At 42.5% G+C, this 25,683-nt stretch overlaps 1 protein-coding gene across 4 annotated transcripts in view; it reads left to right on the top strand.

The window, feature by feature from the left end:
* The window catches only part of PDXK (pyridoxal kinase), a 57,320-nt gene extending 32,397 nt beyond the window's left edge, over positions 1-24,923 (top strand). Inside the window, exons 7-13 of one of the 4 annotated variants that reach the window (XM_052674263.1) lie at positions 384-429; positions 3,924-4,035; positions 5,367-5,503; positions 6,028-6,094; positions 11,461-11,578; positions 16,429-16,587; positions 24,156-24,923. In XM_052674263.1, the coding sequence (XP_052530223.1) occupies positions 384-429; positions 3,924-4,035; positions 5,367-5,503; positions 6,028-6,094; positions 11,461-11,578; positions 16,429-16,576 (628 nt within the window). In that variant the 3' untranslated portion in view covers positions 16,577-16,587; positions 24,156-24,923. Of the gene's footprint in view, positions 1-383; positions 430-3,923; positions 4,036-5,366; positions 5,504-6,027; positions 6,095-6,863; positions 11,232-11,460; positions 11,579-11,667; positions 13,784-15,425; positions 16,225-16,428; positions 16,588-24,155 lie in introns of those variants that run through there. The other 3 variants (XM_052674264.1, XM_052674262.1, XM_052674265.1) reach the window with 3 other exon arrangements.
* The last annotated feature ends 760 nt before the right edge of the window (positions 24,924-25,683 follow it).

Here is a 25,683-nt window from a genome sequence, read left to right as displayed (position 1 = left end):
ATACCACCATGGCAACATCCGATGTGAAATAAGAATTTGCCTCATCCTCACCCTGTCTCCATGGCCGTGACTCTTTGGTCAGGAGATAATCTGTTATGATACATTACTGCTGTCCCCCTAAAGGGAGGGAGCAGCTATGTAGGAGATGGAGAGAAAATGCTCATGAAGTAATGTTAGGGTACAGAATTTGGTTAGAACTGATACAATCATGCTGCAGAACCACTTTGTATCTGTGCGTGTGACTTCTAAAGACTGCAGTCTGGTACAGCAGACTGCATAGTGAACAAATTGTTTAAGTCTAAGCTTTCATCCTTTCAAAGAATAAACAAAGCTGTTATTGCCTGGGAGATGTGGCTCCTTCAAGATTTCTGTTTCATTCTCAGGTTACTTACTGGGAGGAAGATTTACACAGAAAAAGATGCTTTAGAGGTAAGTAAATAAAGAATAGGTTGTGCAAGATCTTATTCTTTAACTCTACCTGCAGTGTTTGCCATTTGTCGTTAACCTTGAAATCACTTTGGCCTCTCTCTCTCCATCAGTCGTTAAAGCCTTGTACTGTCAGTGTGCAAAGCGTTCTCTGTTCTCCTGTCAGACTTCTGAAGAAACTTCCCGAAAGAACTACAAATAAAGACAGTGCAGTGTTAATGAGCAGGTCACTGAGTTTCTGCAGTGTAGGAGGGAAGCAGCAGCATGCATGCAGATCAGTACTGCTGACAGTGTGGTTCCTTGCCATTGGCTGAGGTGAAAACCCCGAGGGATTCTGCTCATTAGAAACCTGTGTAAGTCGCTCCCTCTGCTGTTCACATGCTAGTCGTGCAGCAGCAATGCTGAGTGGTAGCACGGCTGTTTCTCATTCTCCCATTGACACAGTTTGCTAGGAAGAGAGCTTGCTAGGAAACTCTTGAAGAGGATTGACCAAATACAGCGTTGGCTGTTGTTTTGTTTCTTTTTTTTTGGAAATTGACTTGCAGGCCATGAGACCTGCATTGCAAAAGCAGTGCATAGATGGGAAATGGATTGGAGTGATGACCCTCAGGTAACTCCTGGTGAAAGGTGGACAGATCTGGAGTGCTGGCAGCTGCTCTCATCATCCTACATTAATGATAGGTAATCTGCAAGTGCACTGCATGGAGGTGTAAGGATTTACCCTTTTACACAGGTTGAATAACTTTTAAAAAGCTATAGGATATGGTGATGAAGGACAAAATAGGAATGTAGTTTTATGTTTGTTTTTAAAAAAGATCTGAGCTTTTTGTTTTGTTGACAAGTCAAGTGCTTTCATAATGGACTGATGTCATTTATGCCAGTTTGATTTTGAACTTCAAAGGAACACAATCTTTAAACAAACAACAGCTGCAGAGGAACCCTGGAGAGTAGCTGGGCTCTGTCAGCCCTAATGTTTATTGTTTTTTTCCTCCAGCAACGTCATGCAGTGTCAGCTGACTACCATCTCTTCACAGCAAAAAGCAGCTCCAAAGATCTGAGTTCGTTTTCCTTTTCACATCAGTTCTATATTACTGCGCTGTGATGGATGAGGGTGCTGAATGCTACCTAGCTGCTGTTACTCATTTGTTCTATTCTCATCCTCCCAAGTGGAACCATAGTCTTCAGAACAACTCCATTGGCTGAGCACCTGTTGGTTTTTGGTTTGCATGTTACAACAGCAAATATTAGTTTCATGTGCTAAACAATTACAACTTTCCAACTCGTGAATGCTAGTTCTTCTTTAAGCTTTTAAAAATCTCCTGTGAAGATCATAGAATCACAGAATCACCAAGGTTGGAAAAGGCCTAAAAGATCATCCAGTCCAACCGTTCACCTATTCCCAATAGCTCCTACTAAACCATGTCCCTCAACACAACATCCAGCCTTTCCTTGAACACCCCCAGGCTCGGTGACTCCACCACCTCCCTGGGCAGTCCATTCCAGTGCCTGACCACCCTTTCTGAAAAGCAATACTTCCTCATGTCCAGCCTGAATCTCCCCTGCCGTAGCTTGAAGCCATTCCCCCTGGTCCTATCACTAATGACACGAGAGAAGAGGCCGACCCCCAGCTCACTACAACTCCCTTCAGGAAGTTACAGAGAGCAGTGAGGTCTCCCCTGAGCCTCCTCTTCTCCAGGCTGAACATTCCCAGCTCCTTCAGCCTCTCCTCATATGGCCTGTGTTCCAGACCCCTCACCAGCTTTGTTGCCCTCCTTTGAACACGTTCCAGGGCCTCAATATCTTTCTTGCAGTGAGGGGCCCAAAACTGGACACAGTACTCGAGGTGCGGCCTCACCAGTGCTGAATACAGGGGAACAATCACCTCTCTGCTCCTGCTTGCAACACTGTTTCTGATGCAAGCCAGGATGCCATGGCCTTCTTGGCCACCTGGGCACACTGTCGGCTCATGTTCAGCCGAGCATCAATCAATACCCCCAGGCCCATTTCCTCTACGCAGTCCTCCAGCCACACCGCCCCAAGCCTGTAGCATCGCCTGGGGTTGTTGTGGCCCAAGTGCAGGACTCAGCATTTGGCCTTGTTGAAACTCATCCTATTGGCTTCAGCCCAGCTCTCCAGCCTGTCCAGGTCTCTCTGTAGGGCCTTGCTACCACCAGGCAGATCCACACTTCCAGCCAACTTGGTATCATCTTCCAGCCAACTTGATGGAATTAGACTTAGGATGGAAACATTTTTTAAAAGCTGCTTGCAGGTTATTACATTTACGTATGTCTTTCTCATTGAGCTGCTTATTATATACACGTCTCTCCTTCAAAGTAATAATTTGTGCTGGAATTTGTTCCCTTTGGAGATGGTAGGAATTCTGCTATCTATTCCCAAGGTGACATGCTTTCACTGATTTCTTCAGCAAGACCAGTGGTGACAGCGGAGTTGTTGTTTTGTTGTTTTTTTTTTTTAACAAAAAATTAAGTGTAGCCTAAGTTTAATGTAGAGGAGGCTGAGTCCCACAACCAGAAATAGAGTAGATGCTTGTTAAATCGTGGATGAGAAGAGAAATCAAGTTTAATGTTATTTGCGGGCTGATCATGTCAGCATGTGTTGGTGAGCTCACTGCTTCTTTAAAACCCAACTGATGTCTGTGCTGAGAGTTGTGACAGCTGAAGAAACTTGGAGGCTTACTAGACAAAAGACAGAGAATTCTTAAAAAGCACATATTAATCCTTACCATTCAATTGTTCATGCGTCATAGCCAGCCTGAGGGAATTTTTAGTTCAACACTTCTGGGAAAACTAATATTTTGTGTATTTTATGCTAAACTCATTACCTAAAGTCATTCACTCTTCTGTGGAATCCAAACCAGTCTTGTAACAACCAGCTGTGGTGTCAGAAGTAGAGCGTTAATGGTTTTAAGTGAGGAATACGTTGAGAGATAATTCATCTATTAGGTACATAATTTACTGGTGAATATTTTGTATTTGTAACAGAATGGGAAAGGAAGATGGAGATAGGCACAGTTGTGCCTCCAACTCAGTTCTTTAAGTTGTTGTTTTTGCTAACTCCTAAATATGTAACTAAACAATACTTCCCAGCCTGAACTTCCTACCTTTGTAGTATGTGTTTAAAGATACCAGCTCAGATGCATGTCTCTCTGTACTTGTTCTCTTGTTCTTTTGATAGTATGTTTTGGAAACATGATGCAGAGAAAAGTTTTGATAAAGAACATTCTGTTTCAGCTATTTCAGAGAAGCATCCAAAGATAACAGAGATACTTGGATATTTGAACAAGTGTGTGCATTAAATATGAATGATTCCCCTATTTCAAATTAATACCACTAATTCAAGTGAATTATTTGAGTGAAAACCATTCATTCTCTACAAAAGATGGCAAAGTAATGTGCTTGTGAAAAATTGCTCTGGATGATGCAAGATTTAATCAACACATGTTGATCACTGATTCCTGCCTTTTTGCACATGGGAAGGTAATGGATATGCTCCATGCCATGGGACCAGAGACTGTGGTGATAACCAGCTCAGATCTACAGGCACCGCTAGGAAACGACTACCTGATTGCTCTGGGAAGCTACAGGAAAAGTAAGTTACAAACTGCTTCATTAGTATGTTTGGTCTCTTTTTTTAAAACAAACAAACAAACAAACTAGTTCAGTGCTTTCACTTTGTGAGGAAATGATTTCATCAGGTCCACTTGTAGTTCAAGGAGATAATTCCTTAAGTGAACTCCTCCTTCTGTACAATAACACCAGGGAGCAGTAAGAGCAGGGCTGCTCAATGAGGAAAGACAGGCTGAGAGGTGGGGGTGACTATAGCATGTCTGAACAAGGTGAGCAGAACAGAATGGTGGTAGCATACAGATCCCACTGACAGACCAGTGATCATCAAAGAAAGGTGAGACAACGTAGGTCAGAGATTGATCAGCAAATTCCAGTCAGGAAGTAAGGAGAGCAGGACAGGATGCAGGTACTCCTACCACATGGCTCCGGCATGGATGCTTATACCTGAGCATCTGCACAGCTTCTGGGCCAGTGGGCAGAAGATACAGGAGTAGGTGTTCTGTGTGAGGGTGATCAATGCTATTGAAATCCATAATAGTGGTCCTGACAAGCAGTAATGGTATGAAAGAGAACTTTTGGATGGCTTAGAGGCATTAATGAGAAGTTTAACTGTTTTGTTAACAGATTGTTCTTCCCTGATATTTGGTTGTAAAACGCCCTTCTGCTTGTTGTTTCTATTCCATCTGTACCATCACAAAGAGTCACTGTCTGTTTGGATTGTTGCAGGATGTTTCTACATGAGAAGGACAGAGTTATTGATGTGGTAGATAATCTTGTTTTTTTTTGTTTGTCTGTGTGGTCTCAGTCTAGGTGCCACTTTCTGGACTGAGAAACAAACAAAAAAAAGTACTGCTATTTCATTTAGACTTCACTGAGAATCTCTTGATGTTTGTTAGTGCTTAGTACATGCCAATCTTGAGTAAGTTATATAATTCCAGAGGCAATAACAACATGGCACATGGATCAGATATTCTCTGCTGTTCCTACTCTAGAGGTTCTCTAGATTCTGGTTGGGTATGGTCCACCTAGGATTCTGCAGATTCCCTTGCTCAGCATCTGAGCAAACTGCTGCTGCAGTCTAAATGAAACATTTTAGGCTCCCATTTCTGTATGAAAGTAATTGTACTAGTTCCCTTTTCCTACAAAAGTGAAGTACTACAAAAGTAAGTTGTAAAGGCTATCCTACTCAGCAGAGTTTTTTGGGACTGAATTGAAAAAGAACTGGTACAATGTTTGCAGTACTCCTTGGCATCTTTACATTCCAAACAATAGAGGAATTCAAATCTGATAATCATTTTTAAATTATAGTAGGTGCTGTTGTATTAATTGCTTAACTGTGTCTCTGTGTTGCAGCTAATGCAGATGGTACCAAGATAACACAGAGAATTCGAGTGGAATCTCCTAAAGTGGATGCTGTCTTTGTTGGAACAGGAGACTTGTTTGCTGCTATGCTTTTGGCATGGACACATAAACATCCAAACAATTTGAAGGTATGGAAGAGGTTTTTTACCTATCTGCAAGTTCAGACTTCGTTTCTTTTTTAATAAGTTTTAATCTATTACATTATTTATGGACTCTCATCTGATTAGAAATTTTTCTTGCTTCAGAGTAAAGAAAGTAGAACGTCCCTTTTCCTACAAGATTTTAGCTTGTATGACTTCGCATGGTCAATTTCAGTATTTTGTAGCTTTGTCAAATAAGATGCTCTGCCTCTGGAGACTTCATTTTCACATTTATAAATACATTTTATCCTCACGTCATAATAAGCATTGAAAACTGTTTATCTATTCTGTTTCTTTCTCTTTTGTCTGTACAGTCATTGATACAAGTGTATGGTTTCTAATACTTGTCTGGGTAGAGCTGAGAGACTCTAAAAACCTTTTTTTTCTAAACTACCTCATTGTCACCATGTTTGTGTCTTGCCAGTTGTGTTTGCCTGAGTAGTAGCATTAATAATACTAAACTGAGCAACTGAAGTTTTACTACAACCTAAACATGTCATGGTAATGTGCAGGTGGCATGTGAAAAGACTGTGTCAGCCATGCAACACGTTCTGCAGAGGACCATTAAGAGTGCAAAAGGTAATTCATTCAAACCTTGTTCTTCCCTCTCTTTGCCTGGGTTTGCATTGAAAGAAACATTTAGGTAGCTTTCTGGGTTTCCTGACACAGAAAAGTAGCTTTCAGTGCAGAAGCTCCCAGAGAATTTAGAGAATTTAGAGAATGAGAGCTAGGTAGTCTTGTCAGTGTATGCTCTTTACTGTGTCCTCCAGCCCTATTTTTGATAACACCAAACTGAAGGTGTCACTGTTCAGCTTATATTGGGACTGCAGTATGCTGGCAGTGCTCGACTGCTTTGCAAAGCAGTGGTGAAAGAACTTGAGGAAATACTGAGTTTGATGTGCAGAGGAGATTCTGCTTTAAATATAGCTCACTCACTTTACCTTTTAGTGCATGTGCTTGGTACTGAGAAGGGCTTGTCAACCAGTAATATTCAGTCTATTTGCCGTGTTGGCCATGTGAAGAATCATTTTTCAGCTGCTTTTACCATTGAGTTCCCATGTCTATGAACTTTTAAGGAGATCGAGGTGGGAACAGTGGGTTCCCAAAGCATGTCTTTGTGTCTTTCTAATTGACAGCAGAGCTGTGCTCTTTTCTGGAGAGAGATGCTGCAGAGCAGAGGTGCTGAGAAAATACAGTGCTGATCTGCATCTTCTACTTCAGAAACCTTTAGCAAGGATAGTAAGGGAAGTGGGAGGAGAGAGGAAAAAATATAATGGGGTATCAGACATTGCAACTTGTTTACTTTTAAACTGCTGTTTTTATTGACCTTCTCATGTCATCTTTTTAGCACAAGCTGGAGAAGGAAACAAACCAAACTCAGCCAATCTGGAACTGAGAATGGTCCAAAGCAAAAAGGACATAGAGAACCCAGAAATCATAGTGAAAGCTACTGTGTTATAAAGGCTGTATGTCTCCAGCAACGCACAATGTATTGATGTCCTCATTTTTTTTCCTGTAAATTGTAATATTTGCCTTAGATCTGTGACAGAAACCTGATTTTCATGAAATAGTGCCCAGCATAGGCAGATATCCACTCTCAAACATATGTGCTGGCCTTGCTCGGTTTTAAAAACAAAACAGAGTCAGTATGCATTAAAGCATATTACCAGGTATCAAAATGGCTGTCAAGTTCACTTTATGTGTGTAATTTCCCAGGGCAAGAGAGTACAATGTTCCTGCCTTGCCAAAGACTTCAGATGTGAATTTGCTAATGGAATGCTTGACTGACTGGAGAATATATTTCAAGATTGCATCTAGTGCCAATGGAGCTTGCTACAAGCTCCCTTTTCCTGGAGAGATATGGTTACCTACTCTGGTATTCAGTATCTCAGCTGCTATGAAACTAAGCAGGGTTAAAACTACACACAAAGCTCTGGATGTGTGTAGAAGTACTTTGAAGATGTTTGGCATTTAAGTACTCTGAAGTGACCTTGAGGTGTCTGTCATTAATGTTACTGATAACTGCTCCCGTTTCTTGTCTTAGGAACAGCTGCACATTTTCAGTTTCTGCAGGTACTGGCTGCTAATTTCTAATGTCCACAACTGCCCTCATGTTTTTCTTCCAAAACTCTGCTCCTGAAATACTTTCATTAATAAGAGAATATATTCATTCAGTAGCACTGACTACAAGTTTGTAGCTTTATCTCTGAGGCCAGGTTTGATGCTTTGTTTTTTTTTTTTTAACTAAGGACAAATGTTATTTAAGGACAAAAGAGAAAGCAGCTCCTACTCTGAAGGCTGACAGCAGTCGTTTTTTCTTCGTGGATGTATTTACACTGTGTAGAGCGCTTCCACTTAGCAATAGTGAGCACTATTGGCAGTTTATCAATGAAGCAATGTGGTAACAGCAATACATGTGGCTTAGGAAATTGCAAATGTTTACCAAATTCAGGACAGCATACAAAATTTGTTCATAATGTAATTCTCTGTAACTTCCTCTGGGATCACAGAAATACATTATTATTTGTCTCTTGAACATTTTTCATTTCAAAATTCAGCTTCATTAGCCTTCAAAATGGAATTTTTACTAATTTCAGTGTCTAGTATATCACAGCCACATATTACACCACTAAGGAGATAGGCTGACAAGTTCTGAACACTGATAATTCCTTTTGATTTCTGTATGGGACTGAAGTTCTCACTTCTCCCAAGAGGAGATCTGATGTGTTTTTAGATCCAAATTCAGTTGATATTTTTTCCCTACATGTCATAAGCAGATAAAAATTTCACTCCTGCTTGAAGCAGATTTCTTCATGAAGCAAATTCGCATTAGGGGAAAGGGCAGCTCTGGGCCTTTTTTGATGATGTGAAATACACTGTTGGATGTCTGCCAGATACTTTTCCTGCCCATTCGTCATCACACCTGCTTAATTGTCACATACATAATGTGGGAGTCCCCAGCAGAGCTGGTCTGGAGATTGCTTTTGCCACTGCAGACTTCATTTACCCCACCATTTTGTGGATATTCTGTCACTGTAAAAGTTGATTTTTTTTTTTCACTTAGTAGAGGAGTAATTTATTCTTAAAGTTACTTTGAATTCAAGAGATTTTTATTTTTAGAGTAAGATTTTATAATTAATGTACTTCTGAAATCCCTCATTTTCAGTACCTCTAAAACAAATGAAATTTAAGAGATGAACACGATTTGCAGTGTATGTAAGAGGCAAAATCCAGGTTTTTACTCTCCACAACTAATACTGCTATTGTCTCTCTACGTTTGACATTAAGCATTTAAAAAGAAAAGAGATTAGAATTTTAAGAAAAAAAAAAAAAAGAAAACACAGAAATGGACTATAAAATGTGACTCTGCTGCCATGGTTTATAGCAACCACTGCCATGAAATAACTTTCCATGAATAATAATATCAGTGATGTGAACGGTCACTAAAATTAGCAGTCAGTAACAGAGATGAATTCATGGCAGATGTCCAGCATGTCGATAGACAGGAACTGTCTTACCAGCATGTGTAAATCTGATGGGAAGGAGTGAAAAAGAGGGAGCCATGCACTACTCGGTGTCTGGTGGGAAGATGAGAGGAAGATGGGCGTAAATCAGAATACAGGAAATTCTGCTGAAACATTTAAAAAAAAATAAAAAAGAAAAGGAAAAGAAAAAAAAAAGACTATGAATGTGAGTGAACACTGAAGCAAGTTTCCCAGAGAGGTTGTGGAGTCACCATCCTCGAGAGATATTCAAGTGTTGAGATTCTGAAGCTCTTCACATTAGGGGATCAGCAGTAGAGAAAAGCTCCAAATTGACCTTTTTTTTTTTTCTTCTTTTGCTTTCTTTTTAAGCAGTGTTAGCTATGCACTGTCAAAATTTGCTGTCAAAGAAACCCTACCTGTTCTAAGACCGTACTACAGAAAGCCCTTTTAGATAGGGTGAGACAGCACAATTGTTTTTGGCACTAAAGAAGTAGACTTCCAGAGGGGAATTGAGAGGAAGGCAGATCTTTATTTCATTGAAATAAGCTTGGAATTTAGGAAATATAAAGTTACCTTACAAAGAAGGTTTTATGTGTTAACCACAATCAACCTTGATCTTACCATAAAAGAGTAAGTAAGGTGTTTCCCAGAGCAGCTTATACCCATCACATGTGATCTCTAGCTACTGCTTCAAAGAAAGGAGAGTCACTCCAGTAATCCACACCTTTCTTGGCATCTGTGGCATAGCCATGGGGATGGACACAATAAGGGTAGCTTCAGGGGAAAAAAAAAAATAAGAAGGTGATGTTACTAATGAGCTCAGTTTGCAGCAGTTCATATTTTGTATTAGGTGGGCTCTGTAACAGTTGGCTGCTTGCTGCTTCTGCTTGGGTCCTTGGGAGCTGCTCATGAAGTACCTCTTTTGAACTCCCACTGCCCTGATCTAAATTAGTTTGTGTTTATGTGTTCTGGGAATAATTGTGCTTAACATCTCTTGCCTGGAACAAACATCAGCAATCATCTGTAAATATATCCTGTAGCTGACATTTTGAAGTCACAGCGGGCAAACAGGTATTTTTGAATGTCAAGGTATACATATGTAATACTTAGATGCGTTTTTATTCATTCAGGGGTGTAGAGCACTTTTTCATGATGTCTGCAGAACAGAATTCAAAGTCTCCGTCCATTCCTGCCATGGATAATATCTGTTTAAAAACAAAAAAAAAAAAAGACAAAAAAAACCCCCACATTCTTACTGTCTGGTGCTTCTTGAAAGTACCTCAGCATTAGACAGCTGCCCACTGCTTATGGACATGGAAAAAACTCATCAGAGTTGTCTGATGCACTTGCAGTTGCCTAGGTAAAAGAAAATGGTTAACTTAAAGCAGGTTAGATCCCCAGTGATTACAAAAGAAAAAGCACCTTAGCACAGAAGGTGGATCTATAACTAATGAGAAGTCTTTCATGACTGCCCTAACAGCACGAAAGGTGGCTGTAGCCCACTAGTCCATGGCCTCTGCTCAGCACTGAGGCTGGTTGAGGAATGCCAGCTTCACTGCCATGCATACTCCCCAGTGTATGTGTGGAGGGCACGTGTACGTGTGAAGTTAGCGCGAGGTACGCATCTAATACTGAAGGGCACGTCCTCGTGGGAACGGTGAGCGGTTTGTGTTTGAGTTCAGGTGACTTCTCTGCCATTCTTCACTCACTTGGAAATTATTTGTGTCGGATCCTTTTTTCTGGGGTGATTTGTTCAGTGTCTGTGCTCAGCCATTTTGATTACTGCACTCATTTATGAAGCCATTGTACGGGAAAGACCAAAAGTTGTTTACAGGTATTCTACTCATCTCTGGGCCTGGATATAGGTTACTGCATACCTAAAATTCCCTTTTACCTCTTAGAGAGACACATGCATAAAGACATTGTGCTAGAATCGATACTGTTCACGCTCGATATAAACATTTAAAGAATCTATGGTATGAAATTGTTAACTTTTAATGTTTGTTTGCTAATTTATACGGGAAAATCTCTGATCAATGTGCTGTACAAAATAATCGGAGGACCAAGGTTTCCAGCTACTCATACTGCCTTTTTGAGTATCTTACTGTATCTTGATTGGATGGTATTCTTTTGTTGTCTGAGATTGTTCTGGTGATTGTATTGATATATTTAATTTTAAACTATGTGGCAAGGAAGATTGTAATAAAAGCATCTACATTTAATATACTGTACACACAGATTGTTAGATCCTATTTTTAATATGTTAATCATTTCGGAATTAAACAAATCAAGAAGAGTTTGATAGTCTTGCTGAGTAAGTGGATGTAATTAAAGGTTTAATTAGATATATCCTGGTATAAAGAATGGATAGTTAATGAAAGAAGGCACCTTTGTGCTCCGCAGTCATCTTGTTGCAAGGAAATAGGTCTCTAGAGGAGAATAACATCCTTGTCTTCTTAGATTTTCTCCTGAGAAGTTTCATGGGAAGACAACTGCTGATACCTGCACCACTGCTCTTGTATGCCTTGTACTTGTATGTGCAGGACCTCCCCATGATGCGCTCCTTATTGCTGCAAAGGTGAGAAAAGAGGCTTGAAGTAAGCATCACAGATCATTTTCGGGTCTGTTTCTTGTGCAGCACTTCAAGTAATTTTTATCTTACTGCAGAGCATATGAGACTATGCAGTTGGAAACAACTGTTTCTGCACGTCAGAACAAGTGCTTCTGTCAGCACTGTACATTTGTGTATGCTGTGCCAGTTTGCAGGAGGAGGAGAGCAGGTATCCACGTTACGGAGAGCACTGCTTATTGGAGAAGATTCTTATGCTGACTGGAAAAGTTAGGCTTATATCACAAACAGCCATTTCTCCTGACTGACTCTGCCCACTAGAAGTTGAGACATGAATGTTACAGATTTTAGTGACCGAATCCAAAGTATTTCTCCATAAACTGAAGAAAAACAACCCATTATTTTTTATATCACAATTCATCCTTGATTAGACATTCAACTATTAGAGTCCCAAGAGAAATTACTTGGAGAATAGCTGTCCTTTTTGAAAGATGTGCTTTTGATGATTGAAAGCCTGCTGCTGAGCAGTTTTGTAGCCTGCTGGCATTCTAAACATATCAATTAAATACATGTAAACCGAGGAAAGTAAGCTTTGACATGTTCAATCACAAGCCTGAAAGCAGCTCTGCTCTTCCAAGGAAGTGAGTAGAATAGAATTTATGTCTGTATGCAGGAGCAGACTGAAGTTAAATCTACAAGGTTCAATCAGGAACTTGGAGTGATCCCTAAACTGCCAGGAAGGGTGCTGAGTGCAGGATGCTAGGTAGCTGTACGTGTCTTTTTAGGAGAGCCCAAGCTAGTTTTCTCACTTTCCAGGAAGGAAAAGGATGTGGATTAGTTTTCAGCAGCCTAGGAATGCTCCTGTCAGCTTCACCAGTACCAGGTGACAATCCCAACACCACCAGCCGACCGTGTGGTGCTTGCTGCTCCAGCAACAGCAGATCTCGAGGCAAATGGGATGCTCCCAAGTATGTTCCTAAATTAGCATTCCCGAATTAGTGCCTCGACAATGCAAAATAAAAGTAATAAATACACCTTTTGCAGAGTAGTGAATAAGGCAGCACATAACTAAGACAGAGAATACCAGCAATATGAGAAGGCTGAGCCATATGTTACCACTGAAATCATGTGTATTCATTACCTATTGCCCTTGTGGTTGCATTGCTATTTAGAAAAGTCAGTGTGTAGAAGAGTGTAATACATGTATTCTGTGTGTATGTGTGCGTGTGTGTACGTTGAGGCTTTATTTGCAATGTGGTGGGGGTGGGAAACAAAATTTGGGGGCTGGCAGTGCAGGCCTTCAGGGTGTACGTAGAAAGTCCTAAAGAATTCTATTTTTATAGATAGTGACAAAGCTCTGGGTCCCAGCCACACCTGGACTTTTCTTCTTGGAGAGTAAGGTGATATGGAGATAGAGTCAGGTGGCTGTAATGAAGTAGGGACAGTACAACCCCACCAGCCCTGGACAAACTAAAATAACTTAAATAAAAGATGCCTTTTTAAGTAATATTTTTTTAGTGCTGAATTGTTAAACAAATAAATATTTATGAGCAAACTTTCTATGTACTTCAAGTTTGTGTGGTGCTTCGTACTGACTAGGTGGACCTGTTCTATGTTTACACATCTCAATGATTGTCTTTGAGACCTATGTAGTAACTCCATGAATTTTATGCCAGAAAAGCAACAACGTTCTGTGTAATAGCAAATGATTTAATTTCGTATGAAACTGTAGGCTTTTTGTAGTGTTTGTGTGTTTTCTGGTTGTTGGTTATGAGTTATATTCTTTCTGCAGTAAGGCTTGTATGCTTGATTGTAGAGAGAGGCAATAGGATGGTAGACACCATTGTATAAAAAGAAAACCCTAAATATTGCTACCTTATCCATGACAAAATCAGGTAAGTGGTGACCTAGAATTCAGATTTTGCAATGAAATAAAATACCAAATGCATCTGGGGCAGAATAAAGATAGGTGAAGGATTGATTTATTTAATGTAAAAGGACTGGGGGATCTCATTGGTCCTTAATAGCACCACGTAAGCAAACAAGCCTAGAGACTGGATCGGCACTTGCTGGCCAAGCTAACTTCATTGCAGTGAATGAGTGCAACAGAGAGATGAGTGGGCTAAGTGGGAGAAAATATTGGGTTTTTTTTTCCCTTCAGTCTGTCAGTTATGGCACTGTAAAGAATTTAAAGAGAGTGATCTGAATTTAAATTCAATACGTGCATTGGCTTTCAGAAGAGTTGAGTTACCGACAAAATCCCATTCAGGCACAATGCAAGCTGTTGGCATGTTTGAAAACAAGAAAGTGATTTTTTTTTTAAATCTCACTATAGTCTTCTATTTTTCCTTCTGGCTGGGAGATGGGCTCAAGCCCTTCAATCCTGATTTCTTTTCTCTTTATTTTCTCTTGTTGTTTGGTCATTTGGGGATTTTGTAGGAAGTCGGAAAGGGTCTGTGGCATAAATCATTTTTCAGGGCAAGGCCCTCTGCTGCATGCTGTGCTCCTACTGCAATAAGGGTGAGCTGGAGAGACTGAGCATTATTCATTATGTCTCTTTTTGAGAAACAAGACAGTATCCTTGCCACATTCATCAATAAATCGATCCTGCAAAAAAGTAGGGGAGAATTTGTCAGTTTTTTCTGTCATTATTTTCCAAGTTCTGAATGTGTTAGAAGTATTGCTGCTTCTTTGCTGAATTAGCAAAAAATATATCACTTAGGTGAATAATGTGTTGCTGGGGGAGAGACTCGGGAAGGGAGTAGCCACGTTTCACATGGCTGGCTGTGCTGTGATTTCCTCCCCTGGGGAGACATAGAGAAGTGGCCCTGAGTTGAGTGAGTGATAAGGGCACAGTCAGATTGTCCCTTCCTAACTGCAGTACCAAAATTTTGATACAGCACAACTCCATTCACTTTGAAGTTAAAGCACACAATAAGCAGCGTGCTGCTGTCCTGGCTCTGGCGTTTGGCAGCAGGATGCTCATTCTCTCCCTTCCAAGAACCTTGTTTTGCCATGAGGTTTCCCTAGTCTTCCTCTGCAGTTCATGGAGAGAAAGAGACACTACGAGTGAGTTGTTTGGGTGATTTAGGAGAGTTTCTTGTGCTCTGGAAAACTACAGAATTACCAGCTGTTGTGGTAGGTTTCTCTTACCCAGCTCAACTACACCATAAAAACACAACCTAATCTTCCTTGTCCATCACTTGTGCTATCCCTGGTCCTTGCCTGACCCTGCAGCGAGTGCAGTGGGGGAAACTAAACCGGTGGGGAACTCATCCGTCCAAAAACCCTAAAGTTTTCAGCTCCTTTAGTTCCCTGAACGTTCTCATCCAGAGAACAGTGTGCTAACACAAGGAAGGGGTTGGGAAGATGTGGCTAGGCAAGAGAGTGGGAGATCGGGATTGCTACTTTTCCTGGCAGTGAGAGGCTGGACAAGCAGAGTCCAATTGCAGAGCTGCACTGTCAGTGTTAATGCAAATAATCCTGCTCAGCTAAGTACTTGAAAGAGCAGCTATGTATGTAGGAATCCAAGTATGGTGTTCCATCTAGCTGCAAATCCAGCAAAAACGTTACAGTACTATCAAGAGTTACTGTGCCTGTTCACATAGTCTGTATTATGCTTTTGCCTAGCAAAGTAGAAAACAGCATGTAATAAGGCAGTTATCCACCTAGGAAACATAGCAGTAACATCCAGGTGGAGAAAATTTCAAGTCTGCTTTCACAGCCACTTGCATGATGTTAGGTTTGGTCACGTCTGGCTCTTTTCCTTCCGTTCCCCTCTAAGTAAGTAGTCAAATCAATTAGTAAGACAAGTTACCTGGGAATATGTGGCATTGCTATTTATTTTTGCTTGCAGATTTTTATACTTTAAGATGCCAAAGGTCTCTGGTTCAAAAGGAGTTTTCGGAAGGTGCCTTGCCAAGTGATGCAGTACAGTCCATGGCAGGTGACTGGGAGCACAGCATGGTGCTTGCCATGTAGTAAATGGCCTTGGGATACCACTTGCAAGCAGGTGCTTCTGCAAAGCAGATGTATTCATGTGCTGACAGCCACTGTGAATACATGCCTTGGTAGGGAAGGAAGCCATAGGATTTGTTGCTGGTGATGTAGCGACATAGGGAAGTCCTGGAAAATTCAGTCTCATGTGTTGATACTATAAATCATTGTCAGTGATTGGGATTATTAATGTCACATAGCCCTTTCAGTCCTTGTTTTCTTGGGTGTGACATTGTGTATGCCACTTCAACTTTTATCTGGCTGAATGGGACATATGAATCAAGATTGTTAAAAGTGGGGGAAAAGGATAGCTGTGAATTTCTGTAAGATCTACATGAGTAGAGAACTGTTGTGTCTAATTCGGAAATAATGAAATGTTGGCCAAGTAAGTGTCATGTCTTCAAGAAGGACTAGCATCTGGAAGAGGGCAATATTTAGGGTTTTTGCCCAAGGCACATTTAATCCTGCGCTACTGTTTAGTGAAAAATGCCCAGTGCAGACACCACCAGAGCCTCATCTCGTAGAGTAATGCTGTAATAAAGAATGTGGTTTTCTTGTGGAAGTCTTAACCTCTTCTTTTGAAAATAACTGAATATTTTCATGGTGTACAAGTGAAATGTAATTTTTTTTTTTCAATAAAATAGATTTCCTTTCCTAAATGTTTTCTTTTTTTTCCTTGGTGATGTTTCTCTTTCTCCGTTTAACTGGGAGCACCCAGCTTTACTGGAGTTCAGGATGGTGGGACCCATGTGCTGGCATTTCCCCCCACCTCTCACAGATACCCCCCTTGTGTTACCCAAAGCTGAGCTCAGTACCTGTTCAGCTGTGCATTACTGCTGACCGGTTCTCCTTTTGCCTTGCAGGAGCTGTTGTCACCTCTGCCTGACAGTAGAGTGGCAATTCTCTTTCTCCCAGCCTGCGCTCCAGCGTGGGTGTGACTTATGGCAGTGGCTTCTCAGCATGTCTTCAGAAGAGATGTGTTGGATCAGCATGGCTGCATCCTTTGGCTGACAACATCTGAGGTCTGGGAGCTTGGAGGGGAGGAAAGAACAGCCCAATTCCCATTGCCACCTCTTGACTCCAGAAACAGGCAGGGAACCAGGGAAAGGGACGGGAAAGATGCTCAGAATTACAGAATCATTAGTTTTGGAAAAGATCTCTAAGATCATTTCGTCCAACTGTCAGCTCAACCCCTCCATGCCCATTGCCCATGTCTCTCCCTCAGTGTCACATCCACACGGTTCTTGAACACCTCCAGGGATGGTGATTCCAGCACCTTCCTGGGCAGCCTGTGCCACTGCCTCACTGCTCTTTCTGAGAAGAAATTCCTCCTAATATTCAGCCTAAATGCCTCCTGATACAATTTAAGGCGATCTTAAGCTAGTATCCTTTTTAGATCCCTATTATCCTCACTGCACCATCTGGGGCTCTTTCCTTTCATGGGCAGCAACCTTTTTGTATTTGTCATGTCCCTTGTAATCTGCCTAATAGAAGCATAAGTTAGGGACTGCATAGGAGTGGTGCCTTCTCCTGTGGCAATCCAGCAGAGTTGCCACAGGTCTCACTTCTGCAGTAGATGAGGGGTGTCTTGGGCCGTGTCCATGGCTGTCCCTCTCCTGTGAAATCCCACCATCCTCTCGTGCCAGCGGTGGGATCTGTGGGGACGTTCCTGCCTCTGGGTGACTTGTGTACCTTATGTGAGGTACTCAGCTCTCACAGGCGTCCTCAAAAAGAGCATTTCCCTCGTGTGTGCATGCTCAGGAGGTCACTAGTGCAGTGAAATGCTTTCCCAGGCCATCCTGGAGAGGTGAAAAGTGAAAAAGTTTGTTGAAATTGATCTGAAATATGAGTAAGGGACTGTGAGTGAACTCAAAAGAGCCAGAAAGCTGAGCCTGCCAAGATGAAGGCAACCAAATCTGATAGAATCATAGAATCGTTTGAGTTGGAGAGGACATTTAAAAGACATCTGGTCCAACTCCTCTGCCATGAACAAGGACATCTACAGCTACATCAGGTTGCTCAGAGCCCTGTCCAACCTGAGCTTGAATGTCATAGAATCACCAATCACCAAGGTTGGAAAAGACCTAAAAGATCACCCAGTCCAACTGTTAATCATCTACACCCCTCATCTACTGCAGAAGTGAGACCTGTGGCAACTCTGCTGGATTGCCACAGGAGAAGGCACCACTCCTATGCAGTCCCTAACTTATGCTTCTATTAGGCAGATTACAAGGGACATGACAAATACAAAAAGGTTGCTGCCCATGAAAGGAAAGAGCCCCAGATGGTGCAGTGAAGATAATAGGGATCTAAAAAGGATACTAGCTTAAGATCGCCTTAAATTGTATCAGGAGGCATTTAGGCTGAATATTAGGAGGAATTTCTTCTCAGAAAGAGCAGTGAAGCAGTGGCACAGGCTGCCCAGGAAGGTGCTGGAATCACCATCCCTGGAGGTGTTCAAGAACCGTCTGTCTCCAGGAACCAGGCATCCACCACCTCTATGGGCAACCAGTGCTTCACCACCCTTATTATAAAAAACTTCTTCCTTATATCCAGTCTAAATCTCCCCTCCATTAGTTTGAAGCCATTTCCCCTTGTGCAGTGCCTTTGGGAGCACCGTAACTGCAGGGAAGTCAGGCAGGATGACAAAAGCTCCTTCACCAGCACCGGGTGTCTGGCCTGTCATGATGGGTCGTGAGGGCAGTGTGTAGTGGGCCTGAGTGTGGTGAGGCAAAACTGACCCCACAGCTGGCTTGTGAACTTCATGCTGATTCAGCAGGCAGGCCGAATGTAGCAACAACTAAAGCTGGCAAAGTTAAGAGTTGTGATTAATGTTTAAACCACGTTTGGCTAAATTGCTGCTGCAGAAGAACTGTTGCCCTCGTCGTAAGAGCAAACACAGCACAATAATCCACAGCCCCCTTTTGGAGGTCACCAACATTGTTCTCTGGGGTTGAGTAATTCTGGAGATTGTGGCTGATTGGGAGTAGAAAACAGCTTATGATGAGCAGCTGGGGAAACTGGGGTGGTGTAATCTGGAGAAGATAAGGTTTCTCATCACTTCTACAACCACCTGAAAGGAGGCTGCAGTCAGGAGTCAGCCTCTTTACTCAGGTAGCTGTGATAAGTGGTAATGGCCTGAAGTTGTACCGAGGGTGATTTACACTGGATATCAGGAAGAAATTATGTACAGAGAGGATGGTCAAGTCTTGGAGTGGTCTGTTGAGGGAAGTGAAAGAGACTCCATCCCTGGAGGTTTGGCTGTGGATTCAACTCTCAGCAGAAAGGCTCTCTGCAGGAGTCCTGGCATTGCATGGCAGCATCGACGGTGAGACCCTCGCCTACTCTGCTTTGCATAGGCAAGTCAATGAGGGTATTGGGAATGGAAAAGAAAGTGGAAAATAAAAATCCCTGCAGTGATAAGCAGAGAAAAACACAACTGAAAGAAAAACAAATTAGAAGTCTTAATTAAAAAAAAACAACAACCAAGCGTTGTTCTCACGTGTTCAAAAGGAAATAACCATTATTGTGGTGGATCCAGCAGAATGGTTTGGAGAATACTGTAGGTGAGCTGGTTTGCATTTCTCCTGGCCTGTCATGGCATTGCTGCTCTTGCACAAGGGCTGGAAACATCTTGGTCTGAGCAGACCAGATGGTGTGGTCAGACTCAGCACTTGGTGGCAGTGCTGCTGTTCTGAATGAACATACCTCCCAAAGTCTCATAAAAACAGTGTGCATGAACTGAAACTGATGAGATGTTCCCTGGGAAGTTAATGGTTCTTCTCTGCTGGGAAGTTAAGCACTCGTGAGCTTCTATGATATGAGCTATCTGCAAGGCATCCGAGATGCGGTGGGAGGATTTTTGGCATCTTCATGCTCCTTCACAAACTGAGGCAGGTAACTTGGTGCAGGGAAGGCAGCGTTTTTGTGATTTTTTCATGGTCACTGCCATCTCTGTATCCCATACTTCTGCCCCCTTAGACAGGGAATAGCGTTTCTGTGTTGTAAAGAGCTATGTAAGCTCACTTCTGTGCTAAATACTCAAATGCCACAGAAGGATTTGCAATCGTGTGGCAGCCAACAGGACTGGACTGGACTGTCAGGGTATGGATGCTGTCCTTCACATTATTTATTTTGGAGCCCGTGAGTGAGTGGTTGCCTGCCTGCTGCAGATCTTAGTTATCTATAAGATGGATAAATATCTAGAAATATCTACAAAATTTATGTGTAAAGCATGTGTTTAGTTGCCTGAAACTTCACCCCGTATGGGAAACCCTGATGTTCATGTGGGATCCACCATGACAGTTCAGGAGCACAAATCTGAAGGTGCTGCATTGTTCAGGAATTTGGATTGTGGTTCCATTTCATGAATCCTGAGGTGCTGGCTTTGGAGTAACCACATGACCCCACATGCTCTACTTAATGCAAAAGGTACAGCGTCACGGGTCAGAGAGACTGAGCTGGGCTTTTAAAGTGTCCTTTGACCCTTTTTGCCTCTCAAAGTGCTGTTTTAATGAGGTGCCATGCTGCTTGGGCTTGCAAAGGGCCAAGGCAAGGCTGAGAGAGAAGAGCTGTAAGTTGGTTTCAGGTTGGATATTAGGAAAAAATTCCTCCCAGAATGACTGGTGAGGCAGTGACACAGGCTGCCCAGGGAGGTGGTGGAGTCACTGTCCCTGGAGGTGTTCAAGTGCCATGTGGATGTGGCACTGAGGGACATGGTTTAGAGTGCTCACAGCAATGGGCTGACGGTTGAACTAGATGATGTTAGAGGTATTTTCCAGCATTAATGATTCTATAATTCTATGATTGTAAATTAAAGTGACACAAAATTCAAGGCATTAAGTCTTGACCTCAGTGATTATAAATTGTTTTTGGTCTTAATTTGCTGTTAAATGACTGAGGTTTTTGGGTTTTTTTTCCTTGAAGGCTTTTGCTGCACCTCTGGATGGTGGGATCAGCCTGGAGAAATCCTTTAATAGGCGATGGGAGGGGGGCGAGGGAGGAAGACGAAGCCAACAGGAGCTATCACAGCATATATTGCCTTGCCAGTGCCTTTTCATGCGTTTGCAAGGCACCTCCAGTTCTGCCTCTGCAAAGTGCTGCAGCTGCAGCCAGCAAGATCTGCTCAGTTGCTTCCCACATGATGCCAATGGGCAGAAATCTCTTTTATCCTGTAGGCTGGCAGGTTCGCAAAGCTCTCTACCATGCTGGACTGGCGTGCTGTCTCAGTGCCTTGTTTATGGAAACTTTTGAAGATGTGCAACTGCAGTTGAGGTGCAGGCCTGAGCTTTGGCCTGCAGCTCTCACCTCACTGACCTCTCATAGTGCGTGGTGAGGTGGCGACTGACCCAAGTACGGGACAGGAGCAAGCTAAACAGTAACTTGGGAAATGGAAATAGGGGACTGCATTTGAATGGAACTGCAGGGTAGAACTGTTCGAGGCCTCACCTCAAGTGCTGTGTTAGTTTTGGGCCTCTCACTACATCAAGGAAGACGTCAAGGCCCTGATGCATGTCCAAAGAGCATTTGAACAGTGCTATCCTATCCACAGTCTTGTCTGGGTCAGGCTTTCTGCTTACCTGCTGACAGCCCCTCCAGGTAAATTGTCTTTTGGTTTGCACATACTGGTGGATGCCTGTATGGCTCCATGCTGCTCAGTACCAGTCAAAAGCTTAGCATCACTAAAGTAGAATGGAGAAATTAGTCCTGTATTCTTTTCCTGTGGCTTAGAGTCAAATCCCTCCCCTTCCCCCTCCCCCGGACAACCAGCTGGTGCTGGCCGTGCAGCCCCAACATGCAGTTACAGCATGCTAGGTGATGGTTGCAATAGCCTTGTTGTGCAGTAGGGAAGAGTGTATTTAGAGCAATGACTTTAGAAAGCAGTAGGAGGTAGGAGACACCATGCCAGGTTCTGTTGTTTGCTTCAGTGGCCGCTGTTATCTACTGTTTTTTTTTTTCTCCCCCAGATGGGCCTTTGAGTTTAAAAAAAAAAACCAACAGAGAAAAGCATTGGGAATTTCTAATTTATTAACAGCTTATTAAAGTAGTAAATCAGTAATTGATGCTCTTAAATGTTAATCTTGTGTTTTCTGTTTAATGACTGTTAGCTGGGTTTCTTGAAGGCCTCATTAACCAAACATCTGGTACATAGATGCAGGTCTTAAAGGCTTCCTGCAATATCAAGTCGTGGCAGGGAATGCATTAACATGTCTAAAGGATTAGTGCAAGGCAAGTAAATTCCTGCCGTTCTGCAGAACTGGAAGGACTGATTGGTTACCTGAGTAAAGGACTGCAGGATAGAGGTGTCTCCTCTGAGGCACACATTACTGTTTTCTCATTCTTCAGTACAATGCTTTGCTGACCATTCATGCATGCTAGTAGACTCCTCCGTTGTAACCCAGGGGTTATCTCAGCACATACAATTACCTGTTTCCTTCAGATGTGTCAAAGTCTGTGCTTTTAATTACACTTCCCTCAGATCTCAGACATACATGGTGCTCAAGGAGCTTTTCTGGAGTCCATACCAACTCATCCCACGCCACCCACATGGCAAAGGTGGGACTGTGTTGGCCAAACAGAGGAATGTAAAGTCAGTCTTAGTCTCTGCTCCTTGGATGTCTCTTCCTTACACTCCTATGGAGCTCATCAGCTGTCTCTGTTGCCTAGCTCTCTTTTGTCAACGGAAGGGGCTGGTGGGCGATCCAAGTCTCTGGGAGGCACCTGGCACCCAAAATGGCACTCACATGCCCTCAACCATCATGTCTGTGAGACCCTGAGCAGAGGCAGGCCGTGGGCTGTTTGTGTGCCTTCTGCATGCTCACGTTCACAGTGCTCTCTGCCACCTCTTCCTTGGAAGTTGAACAGCTAATTACCTCCTGCCATTCCTTATCTAATCAGTCCTGACATCCCTCTCGCCCTTTTCTTCAATGTATAATTTTGGGGGGATAGTGACAGATCACTTTCACATCCCAAGGACTATGGACCCAAAATTAATTAAAAGTACTTTCAACTCTAGCCCCATTACAGCAGTTCTCAGGCCGGTTTTAACGATCTACACATACTAATGATCATTTCACTGATGATCTCATTTACTACTTCTGAAGGAAGGATCTTCCTTCAGAACACCACAATGGACAGATGAGAACAGCTTTTAATCAGGATGGTTCATTAGCAACAGCAATCAGTTGGGCAAGTAGCATGGCCACTGCTCTCCTTGATGCTTGTGCTCATTAGCAGGGATGTACAGAGCAGAGCAGAGGCCTTTTTTTCTTCAAAGTATTGTTACAGATTGAATTCAGCCAGAAAGGTGTTCAAGACTACTCTTCAGAGTTCACCATACAAAATTGCTTTGGGGTCAGCATTGTGAGCACACTAAAGATGAATACTTGGGAATCATAGAATCGCAGGGATAGGAAGGAACCTTAAGAGATATAAAGCCCAACTCCTGCTAAAGCAGGTATCCTGCAATAGATCACACAGGTAGGCATCCAGACGGGTCCTGAATATCTCCAAAGAGGGAGACTCCACAACCTCCCTGGGCAGATTGTTCCAGTGCTCCATCATTCCTACTGTAAAGAAGTTGTTCTGCATGTTAGTATAGAACCCCTGATGTTCAAATTTTAGGCCGTTACTCCTTGTCCTATCACTACACACCACCAAGTGTAATCTGATGCTTTGGATAGATTTTTTTTTTTAACTGAATATTATTTGGGGAATGGGATGTATAGGTATGCTCTCATGAGTATGTTAAAGAGTTTGATGGAGACTGATGGAACTTTTGTGAACCTAATAACAGATCTGCTGGGAGGTGGCAGGATACAAGCTGGAAGTATTTCACCTGGTTGGTAGGGAAATTTGATTTCTCCAGGAGGGCAGGGCTTTGTTTGGTCTTGTTGACAAATAATAACCTGATGACAAGTTCGTCTGATGTTGTTCCTTTTTTCTTCTCGCAATGAGGATAGCCTGAGCACATCAGTCAAAAAGCATAACAAGTAAGACTGGGAAACCAGATCAATTCAAAAGCCTAACAGAGCTCTGCTTTATTCAGTAATGAAAAACCAAATCTTGCTTCTAATGTTCGTTAAAGAAACAATATAGAGACCGGAGTTCTTGAGATGAGAATATGGGCTGCCATTAATTGATTGTAGGTTTGTCGAATCATTAAGGCTGGAAAAGGCCTACTACTAAGATCATTAAGTCCAACTGTCAGCCCACTCCCATGCCCCCTGCCCATGTCCCTCAGTGCCACATCCACACAGTTCTTGAACACCTCCAGGAGAAGTGACTCCACGTCTTCCCTGGGCATTCTGTTCTGGTAATGGCTGGCATTTAAAAAAAAAAAAAAAACAAACCTTTTATTTTTTCAACCAAAACTTGTCCCTGCAGGTGATATTTCAACCTGCTCTGAACTTTCATGGTGAGAGCAAAGACTGAGTGTGCCTGGAGGAGGAAAATGGGAATCCAGATGTCACTAGAAATTTTCTCATGTTATAAGGAAATAACTGGACCTAAATACCCAATGGAGCTGCCATACAGTCTTTTTAAACTGAAACTTGGCTGAGACTTTTTTTTTTTTTTTTTTTTACCCTAGGCATTATGAAATGAGAAGATTAAAGTAGAAGCTTCTCTTGCTGAGCTGTATATAAGATGAAAAGCATTTTCCTAACAAGTCTCCAGTCACATCAGCTACTTTGGAAGATTCATGTAGGCCTTTGGTTTTCCTGGTGGCAACCTTTAATTGCCTTCTTCTGGCTCCACAGGAGCAGTGGATGTGGTGAATGAGGGAGCTCAGCCTGCTCCTTCCTGCACTGTGTGGTGACCGGCCAGTGCAGCCCGTCTCTCTGGTTAATCCAGAAACAGTGCTCATTTTATATCCTTTCCACCCATGGTCTAGCAAGAGGCCTGCCAACCCCAAGCATTTTGTCCAGCTGCCAGAAACCGCACGGCACTGCCAAGCTGCTCACAATGAGCTCCACAGACCCTGCTCTCCAGTGATATTTTGTTCAGTGCTATGAAAATCTGAAAGCCTTTGCAGCAGGGCAGTCTGGTGGTTAGCTTAGAGACTGCTTTTTCTGTGACCTCCAGTGCTATTTTAGTAACGTGTTTTCTACTCAATGTGCTCAAAAGTTTGTTCTCTCTGAATGCCCAGGCTGCACATTGATGCTGAGAGCAAACTGTAAGAAGGCAGAATGCCGCAGAAGACTGCTGACTTACAGGCATGCCCAACCAGTTGCCCATGGGCTGTACTTGAGAGCAGGTTTCAAGATGGCCGAAAAAGATAATCAATTTTTTTTTTTGTATATTTGTGATTCTGTTTTCAGCTGTGGATTTTCAAATGGAATGTATCAAGTTGCAATGAGACATTCAACTGTGTTGAAATATGTGATCATATCTCTTTACCAGACTTCCATAATCCCTCCCCTACCAAAGAGGAATACCCCTCACTTCACAGTCACACCGAATTCACATCACCTCTTTTTGGCAGTACTTACATTTGCGAACAACAGTTTTCAAGGATGAAGCACATTAACTATATTACATACTTTATGGAAACTGCTCCAAAAGCAATGCCTCCAGTGTTCTGATGTTTACAATGACAGAGGCAGACGTTGATGATATGGCAGAAGAGGCTGAACCTTCTCAACAGTATCCCATTATGTTTTGTTGCTGTGTGGCAGATGGCAGCAGAGGGGCAGTCTGACGCAATGGCAACCAACATGGAAGTGCATACGAAGGTGTGTCACTGAATTCCTCTGTGCAGAAAAAATGGCACCCACTGACATATGTTGACACTTTTGGAACGTTGATGGATATCAAACAGTGGATGTGAGCACAGTGAAGCAACAAGTGATACATTGCGGCAGTGGTGACAGTGGGTAGATGTAGATGTTTACGAGCACAGCATGCAGCTCTTGTTCACTGCTGGCAAAAATGCAGAGCTAACAGTAGTGACTATGATGAAAAATTGTTTTGTAGCTGAGAATTTGCTCTATCAAATAATGTTATTTTTCTCCTTGTATCTTGTATGTATGTATGTATGTAGTTTCCATGGAGATAAATAGGCGGCATCACTTTTGGAGCAGTCCACATATATATGGCCCAAGACAATTCCTCTTCAC

The sequence above is a fragment of the Tympanuchus pallidicinctus genome, unplaced genomic scaffold (assembly GCF_026119805.1).
Source record: "Tympanuchus pallidicinctus isolate F22 unplaced genomic scaffold, pur_lepc_1.0 scaffold14, whole genome shotgun sequence".
Lineage (NCBI taxonomy): Eukaryota > Metazoa > Chordata > Aves > Galliformes > Phasianidae > Tympanuchus > Tympanuchus pallidicinctus.
Note: the sequence above shows the minus strand (reverse complement) of the source record. Positions and strands in the feature narration are given on the sequence as shown.